This window comes from Seriola aureovittata, chromosome 18 (assembly GCF_021018895.1).
Source record: "Seriola aureovittata isolate HTS-2021-v1 ecotype China chromosome 18, ASM2101889v1, whole genome shotgun sequence".
Lineage (NCBI taxonomy): Eukaryota > Metazoa > Chordata > Actinopteri > Carangiformes > Carangidae > Seriola > Seriola aureovittata.
The window spans coordinates 12706808-12716165 of record NC_079381.1 but is presented as its reverse complement, the minus strand read 5'-3'; the positions used below and the strand labels follow the sequence as shown (position 1 = coordinate 12716165).

The following is a 9358-nucleotide window of genomic DNA, read 5'->3' as shown; positions in this document are numbered from 1 at the left end:
AGACATAAATGACGGCATTTCTGTCTAATATGATGAATAATCAGCTTGAGGGTTTAGAGATGTTGTTCCTTCTTCATGTTTACGCCACAGAGTGTGTCCAGAGCCTGTGGGAGCACATGCCAGGTTCAAACAGAGGGGAGTCGGGCTCATTTTGTCCAAGGACACTAGTTATTCTGGTTCCACCTAGTGGTCACCTTGACTACAACCACTGCACATTATTTCCTAGGCTTATTGCTCTCTGATGGAGCTGTGAGTTTGTATGAGCTATGGGACGTCCTCCTTAAATTGATTAGAGCCCACTTTACTGCCTCCCCAAATATGGCGAGCATCCCGTTAATGTAATTGAGTCAAATGACACGGGGCTGACTCGACAAATGAGGAATTGCAACTAATTAAGCAAATGGACTTCACCGATCGGACAGTGATGAAAATGTTGGGCTGTAACAAGAGTGAGAGCTGGAGGCCAATAACACCCATATTTTATGTTTTTAAAGATGTGGAGGGTATATATCTTTCTTTTTAACTAATACCATAAATTAATCCTTAACACATGATCAATAACAAAAACACAGATGTGTGTAAAAGGTCACTGGTCTTTGGTTTAATTGGTATTACAAACAGTAAAACAAGGCACTGTGGTCAATCAGTGAAATGTTAAGGCCATGGAAGAAGAAAAGATAGGACACAGAGAAGAGGTCAACAACAACAAAAAGCTCATGTGGTCTGCAGAGTAGAGACATAGCTGGCGGTTGCTCTGATGTTTCTTTTACTCGCCTCCACACAGCTCCAGCAGGATTTTGCGGTAGTCACCAGATGTGTCTCCCTAAGCAGTGAGAGAAAGAAGTGAGAGATTTCAAAGGAACAGTGTTGGGAATAACTGAACGTTGTTGTTTCTTAAAGCTGAACCTTTGGCCAATCAAATGAAACAAAAGCAGTGATAAATTACAGCCTCATCACATTTCAAAGCTGCACTGAAGCGCCACATAAATTAGAAATTCCAATTATCATTATATCACAGTTGATGTATTGCAAAGCCTTTACTGACTACAATATTTCCCCCGTGTCTAGTATCCGGTGCTCACCTTGATGAAGGAGTAGAGAGTCTTGCCATACATCTTCAGGAACTGCGCCTTAATATCCAACATGTCAATCTCAGCCCTGGCAACCATTATTCTGATGAGGACAGTGTCTGTGGTGCCCAGCCCCTGGCAAGAGGGAGAAACACTTTATACTGTGTTCAACTGTGCCTCATGAAGTATGATAACATCAGTCTGCTTTTATTATGCCTGGTGTACAGTAACTACTGTAATTATGTTTAACCATTATTCCCTGTATATTCAGCTATGGTGCATAGAAAAGTCAACGCAATGAGAACAAGTTTGTGATGCATCTTTTCAGGAAATGGTATAAATTACATTGATCAGAAAATAGCACAAAACAACGGGGGACACGAGATTGAAAATTAGCAATCGCTATGCAGCACATCAGTTTCATGCTCTGTGTTGGAAACTATGTTGAACTGCATTGTCTCTATCAATTAAAATAAAAGCTGAAATTAAATTTAAGGTTTTTACTGAATACATTTAATTTATTAAGTAGAATTCAGGAAAATATAATTTTTTTCTATTACATTTTTTCTAAGGAGAAACAAAGGAAATTGCAGATATTATGTACAGTAATGTAATTTATATCGATGGCTATACATTACAGTATAGTAGCGCCATTACAAGCAATAAATATTTACCTTCATTGATTTGTATAATCGCTCCGCAAAGAATGCTGGCTTGTTCCTCATGCATTTCACTGCAACGCAAAAACAAATCCCAACACGTAAGATGCAATGCTTTCACAACAGTAACTTCAATCATATGGTGTGAACTGAAACGTCTGGCCCCTCTTTTGACTCAAAGCTGTAGTAACACAAATCTCTTCACAATAAAGGGAAAACACCAACAACAACTGAAGGCTCAAATCACTTCCACCAGACCTCTACGATGCAGTGTCAACAGCTGAATAGCAGCTTCACAACATTAGTATGTATTGCACAGTTTTTATAAAGGTGTTCCCATTGTTTGACAAGATCATCACGCCCTCTGCAAGAAAGTTCCTAACTGTTTTACATTTTGTTGACCTCTGAAGTACCAGGCAGTCACTACAGAGTGTTTCTTCACTAAATTTCCCACAGACCACTTGGTAAACCAGCAGCAGGTGCTATACTGTATGATATTTCCTTTTATTTTCTGTCTATAAAGCTTGAGTTGTTGTGGGTTCCGGCTTTTTCTTTGTCTGTGCTCCTTTCAACTTAAATGTTAACAGCTGTCTTTAACAGGGTTGATCTCTCCTGACATGTATTAGTAGGAGCAAGTCACAGAAGAGACAGACCTATGGCCAGGAAGACGTCCTCCAGACAGCCGGACATCTCCCTCTTAATACTGTCCTCGATGTCTCTTCCAGAAATCTTCTGATACTCCTGGAACACTGAAGGAGGAAACAATAAGATCAAAATTATAATTTCATTAAGTTAAAGAATACATCTGAATGACACACTGATCATTATTGAAGTCGTGACACGACACACAACATGAATGAAAGGTGTTTCAACAGAAAGAGTGACTTTGTTCCTAAAACTCCCACAAGGGGTCAGGCTTCTACATGACTTCTGTAGCTACTTTTGGTAAAAGGAAGTATCATCACATGACACACAACACTAAAAAAATCACAGGGATATATGGTCTGCAGATTTGAACATGAAGTAAGAATACCTCGTAACAGATGGTTTTGGTTCCTCACACAAAGCACCGTGAGGAATTTAACCTCGTCTGTTCCCCATCGAGCTTCACCAGCCTCGTAGATTTCCTACAATCACAGGAATTTAAAAATACATACATGGAGTGATAATTTAAACACAGCCTTTTATCAACAGGTCTCAACCTTTACCTTGGCATCTAGAACAGCCTGAGCCTCGTCCACTTTATCGCTTTCATCTCGTCCAGCCTGCGATGTAGAAAACACAGCAGCTTCAGATAAGATAAGCGTAGGATTGCTTCCCGTGGGAGGCGAAAGAAGAAGAAAAACTGGTAGAAAAAATACAGAAGTGACGATTCTTCCTTCTTCCTTAAGCAAACAGAAGTTAAGAAAAGTTTTCAACCAAAGTTGCTATTAACATTTTACTTTACGGGCTGATGTTTGCTTACTGTGAGTAAAGAGACCAAAACCCTCTGGAACATTCCAGATGTGTCTCCACACACGGCGTCTTCCAGGTCCTTTCCATATTCTGCCACAAAGAAGACATGACAAAATTATAATACAGAGCATATGATCTAATGCCTGTTTGAAAGAAAATCAAAAACAAGCCGATAGCCACCACACACTGCATGACTATGGATATATATATATATATGGCTATATATATATATATGTACTGGCTCACAAAGTTTTTATGGCTAATGCTGTGGCCACCTGATCAGTATAAAACCAATATTCACTCTCTGTTTAGATTTTTCTTTTGCTTCTCACAAACTCCTGAGAAATAATATCTTTGCTATAAGTTGAAATACTTTCACCAGTCAGTCAGTAAAATTGTCTAGCATGTGGTGAGTCCTTTAAAATCAAAACAATGAGCTCAGAGGGGATAAAAGGGTCAGCGGGAACTCTGGAATTTCTGTCATTAGGAGCAACCACATAAACAATAATGCGATTTTATGTTAAGATCAAATATATTGCTTATTGCAGGTTATAAGCCAGACTTTTCTATGAGATCAGTAAGATGAGGTTCCAATAATATTCATTGTGTTGTGATCTAAACTCACAAACTATGCTGGTATAATCGGTAAAAAAGAACATGAACATGTAAGTAATACCGCAAAGCACTACACCGATGATTCAGTGATGTGCATTAAAAGACAGAGCTCCTTTCAAAATACTTGCAGACTACTCTAAGTGCAACCACATAAGAACATATAAGCAAACAATAAACGGCCACAGAGAGGTTGCAATGGCTTTTGTGAATAATTTATGCCGTCCACTGTTTTCTAGTAACGCTTAGTCAGTGGTACACAATATCAGATGTCATGCACAAGCCCATAGGCACTGGGGGACGGTGAGATATACCATGACCTGACGTCAGAAATTCTGCAGTTACCTTTCTTGTAGAACGCATTGATGGTTTTTATTTCAGCGTTCGTCCTTGAAGCGAGAATATCGACGAGACACGCCTCTTCTGTTCCAGCCCCCTGCGATGAAATAGTAAGGATGTGTTAAAACGAGATATCAGGTGGTGGTGTGATGCTTTTCTGAGAATTATCTTTAAGGATAAGGCTGGTGATATTCTATATTGTTTTTAACGCGCACAAATCCCAACAATGTGCCAGTCAGTCTGTCGATACTTCCCGATCTCCCCTGTGGCTCGCAGCCCCAGCCCCATTTTTTCCTACATGCACTGATGATCACAAATACAAACTGCTGGGCACGATAGTTTTTAGTACGTGCTACTCAAACAGGAGTTAACTGTATATGTGTTGGGGACTATTTTCAGCTGTGGGATAACACAAATTTGGTGAACTAGTGAGTATTTAAGGCAGCAGGATAGTGTATGTGGGATTGTTTGACTGTAATGGGGAAACATGTCACACAGTGCAACAGTGCGGCTCACTGATGTGCTTTTAATAGCTTTTGGGCAACAATGGAGCTCTGTGGCTCAAAGTATTATGCTATATCAGGCTTTAGCTAAACTTGTTCATTGTTGGTTCTGGTCTTTTCAGGAGGTTTTCATGCCAATAAGAAAAATATAAACTATAACCAGACTTATCCTTTAAAGACAGGACACGTGGATAACACACACTGACCTTCATTGCATTTCTCAGCTCATAAGCATCGTACACAGGTGCCAGCATCAGCAGACCTAGAACGACACTCCTGAAGTTCCCACTGAGCTCAGACGACAGCTCATCGGCCAGGTCCTGCAGGGCGAGGCAGGAACAGACGGATTAACGGGGAAACAGTCATTCCCAGGAAGTCAGTGAATTAAATACAGGGTTTGTGCTGCCAACGTGGATATTCACACCTTCCAGCGGCGGGATTTGTGTGTCCGCTAGAGGGTGTGGTTTCTGAACAAAACTTTTTGTGAACAGAGAAGCTGTTCCACACAACTGGCCAGTGTGACCGCATGTGGGCGTCACCATGTGCAACATGACTCACTCTTTCTGCCTGCGAGGATTCCACTCACAAGCTTTTCTCTCTCTTCAGTTCCCTCAGAGGAACTTTCAGATAACTTCATCGACCCCTTACCAGACACAGCGCAGCGAGCTGGTCATTAACTCATTGGGTCAATACAATAAACATCCCAGACTTCCCTTTTAGTTAACGCATTGATCCACATAATAATGAAGCAAAGAAACGGTCAGTGTGGGCAGCAAACTTTCCCCTTTTTCTACAGATTACAAGACCGTCTCTGTCCTGGTCTTTGTTTACAGGTGGTACTCATTTCTGCTTTATAGTTAATAGTTAACACATACATTATCAGCGCTTTGTTAGCACAGTCAAACCCCACCTAAAGTGAAAAATGATGAGCCTGTATGCAGTGGATGAGAGGCTAAGAGGTGACACCTCCCCTGCTGCTGCCAGAAGTCTCTTTTAAGTCAACCTTTCAAATTCTTCTGGTTTTCGTTTCTTTGCTTATTTATGAAAAAAAAAAAGTTTCATTCACAATTAGGCAGCTCGTTCAAAACTCTCACCTTCCCAACTGCTTGTTTGAAGGCCTCTTTGATGCGCTGCCTTTGGGCAATAGTACGGTGTGATAGGACATCGACGACGGCTGCCTCATCAGTGCCTGCAAGAAATATCATAATACTGAGTCGTGTGAGCTTGTCTGCTGTTAATGTTAAATTTCTAATACTGTAAAGATTACATATGTCTATTCCCGGAAGTCATTTAAGAGCAGAGTCAGACACCAGCGCTGCTACCCTGGAGATGATCCTTACACACATTGTTTGTTGGCATCGACACAGAAACCATCTGTTTGTAATAGAGCTCAAAGTAGAGTCAGGGGGAGAAGATTATGCTCGCAAACCCTAACAGCATCAACATTCCTCGCCATACAATTTGCTGACAGAGAGAAACGTGTGATTGTTACACACTCCTGAATGTTTGTTAGGATGTACCTCTTTGAGCGGTACATACCTGCTAACATGGTTTCAGAACAGGGCGACCCATAATGAGGTTAGTCCTCTTACTGCTTCACGCACGATCAGCGAAATCAAGATTAATTTACACTCTATATCATGAGTGAAGAGGAAGCGTTACTATACAATGTGAGGTGAGGCAAAGTATGAGGACACACTCAGTGAGTGGATGGACTATAGCAAACTAAAAGCTGCCATGACAACGCCAGCACTTAGCAACTCTGCAGTTAGTTTTTAAACTTTCCTGGAGAGGAGGAGAGAGACCGAAGAAGAGAGTAATTATATTTTTCTTCCATGGAGACCTGGCCTTAAGGGCACAGTAAGACGTATCTTTAGCTTAATGATGGTTTCTGGATGACAGTGGCTGGATCACTCACCAGCTCCCTTCATGGCTCCTCTAAGCCTCTGGGCATCTGCCTCTGGGTCAAACCCAGCCGCCTCAGTCACTGTTCCACGGTTTCCGATCTGGTCAAAACAATTTAAAAATTACATTATTACAGCAATTCAACTGTTAAACATATAAACAAAGACAAAGCTTTTGAGTGGACGAGAGGTGTTTCGCTTATTCGCCGCTTCACAGCGCAGAATGAATGAAGCATAGTACATGCAGAGTTTGACACTAGGAAGCTATTTTCACACTGATCTGTTGAAGTGAGACAAATTCTCTGTGTTTGCTTCATATAAGGGTTCAAGACTAGTTCAACTAGTTTTGAAGCCAGTCATTGCCCAATATGTAATTTTTGAGTTTTTATCAATAAAAAAAATAAATAAATAAATCAACAACATATCAGATAAATGATTCAAACTAGACTGCTTGTATGTCTTCAAATGAATCAGGAAGGGACATTTAAAAGCTAAATAACATTAATTGTGGCAAATGGCAAAGTGTAAGGTAAATACAAGACACAGGACAGTTATTCATCTATTCATGTGACAGAATTAGAAATGCAGGACAAAGTTGAAGAGCTGTGAAAACAATTTTTTTTAGGAATTCACTGTGAACCTTTTGACAACTAGAGTTGGGCAATTTCAGTTGAAATCTCAACGATCAAAAATAGTTTTTACACTATCAATGTACTGCATTCTGACTTTTTGCATTATCTAAAATAGTTCAACTGCCAATTGCATTGAACTGCAAAGTAGAATCATGAGTAACATTAAGAAGAAAGTCAAACTTAAGCATTAAAATTGATTAAAATTTTATACCATAATTTACATCTATATCTAGCATGAAACAGACATGACATCAGACCTAAGACTTTACTTTACATCATGGGTTGCAATGGCATTTTAGCATTTTATTACAATATAATGCTGATAAAATATGAAACATTATAAGATTTAATTGCTGTGCAGCCCAATTCAAACAAACAAAACAAAACAGTCCACTGTCCAGTGCAGAATCTCTAGGCTACTGGTCAGGCAAATACATGTAAATGTTGTCGGACACAGCATCTATGGGAACGACTTACCGCTGCCATTGTAGAAAGAGTATAGATTTCCAAACTGGAGGTGCAGAAAGCTACAAAAGAACAAATAAATAACACTGCTACGTCAATTGCACAAGGTTAACACATGAAGATGAAATGAAGGGCAGCATCAGGTTTAGGGGCAGCAAACAGTCCCTGTGTTGAATGTGACCCTCATTAACCTCTGATCAATATTGTATGCAGTTCATCATCTCAGAGAAGGCCTCTGTCACACACATTTGCTCAAGGGCTCTCTTGTGTCCCTCGTCTGTGCAGGCTTCCCAGGAGTTAATCTCATTAGTCTAGTGTTTGTTTGGACACACCTGTAATTGCTCCACTGAGAGGAAAGATAGTGGAGGTTCTCTCTTACCCGTTTACTGACCTGTAAGGATCACCTTACATCATATATCTGTCAAAATCTATTTAGTTAAAATCATTTTGAGAAGACCTGGATAGATTACAAGCCATTGTGCAAGTGCGTCCACAGCTAAGATGTTAATTAAAAATGTTAATTATTACTAACCAGAATAAAACAGAGACAGGTACTAAAACACAGCGACCTGAATGAACTCTGTGTGTAGGTCAACAGCCACACCTGAGTGGTCTATTATGTAAATACAGCACAGGTGAGTCCGAAATACACACTTCACACCATATGTGTGGACAACACGCTGTAAAGACAAATGATAAATGACAAGTGATAAATGGCGCGAGTATAACCTTCTTTAGACAAAGTAACAACTTGTAGCAACAAATTCACATTTGTGTAAATGTGCACATTGTATTCTCCAGTGCTTGGAGCTGTCATTTAAATGGCAAAGTCAAACTTCCTAAAGTTAGCACACGTTTCCCGGTAAATGGTCTTTAATTCTCACATGCATTATATTCATATTTACAGGTTTCATTCTTCCAGACGAGTATAACGTTAGCGAGCTGTATGGAAATTGAGCAATAGTAGTAAAAGTCTATTCGTCCTCTACTGTACGTTAAAAGCAAAGACTGAAAAGACTTTACGCTGTAGAATTATTGTTCCAATGTTATTATTGCAGCTGAAATGTATTCCCCACAGCCGTACAAATCTGGACCACAATGAGCGTAGTTGAGATCATAAAATACAAAGGAAAAAGTCGCATCAAAAGTGAATCAGGAAGCAGAGTACTTTGCTGTTTAACAGTTAACTTGGCTTTTAGTTAGAGGGCACACCCTGCACCCAGAGAACCGACCGCCTCTGCCTGAGCGCTACTCTGTCAAATGAAATACCACTAAACATCTCTAAAATATGAATGACCGTGAACTGACCCACTCCTTACCTGTCCTGGAGACAATTTACTCTGCGGTGCCCGACAAGAGGGTATTGCGTCCTGGTCTGAGAAAGTAAAGCTTAATAAGCTACAACGTCCCACCCACTTGGATGCAATTTTTTTTTTTTTTTTTTTTTTTTTTTTTTTTTTTTACAGGATCCTCCTTTAGCGTGCACTTGCGTGCACAAGACCTACTGCTGCATTTAGGGATTATCGAAAAATGGGAAAAGCTCCCTTCATGCAGTAAGTCACTTTATAAATAGCTTCAATTGGCTATTTTATCGTGCTATACGTTTGAAGGGGGCAAAGTGGAACAAAATACAAAAAATGTGCGTAGTTTTTTTTTTATTAGCTGAATTACAGTTAATATAGATTTTTACCTAAACGCAACCCGCTAGTGATGCTGGCT

General features: G+C 40.0%; 1 protein-coding gene across 1 annotated transcript; it reads right to left on the bottom strand.

The window, feature by feature from the left end:
- Positions 1-579: 579 nt before the first annotated feature.
- Positions 580-9081, bottom strand: anxa4 (annexin A4). Its single transcript, XM_056402883.1, has 13 exons — positions 8959-9081; positions 7652-7701; positions 6557-6644; positions 5733-5827; positions 4845-4958; positions 4142-4232; positions 3195-3274; positions 2938-2994; positions 2763-2856; positions 2383-2478; positions 1745-1803; positions 1083-1205; positions 580-823 (listed from the first exon to the last, which is right to left on the bottom strand). The coding sequence occupies exons 2-13, from the start codon at positions 7658-7660 to the stop codon at positions 767-769; spliced, it is 963 nt and encodes a 320-aa protein (XP_056258858.1). The 5' UTR covers positions 7661-7701; positions 8959-9081; the 3' UTR covers positions 580-766.
- Positions 9082-9358: the final 277 nt, after the last annotated feature.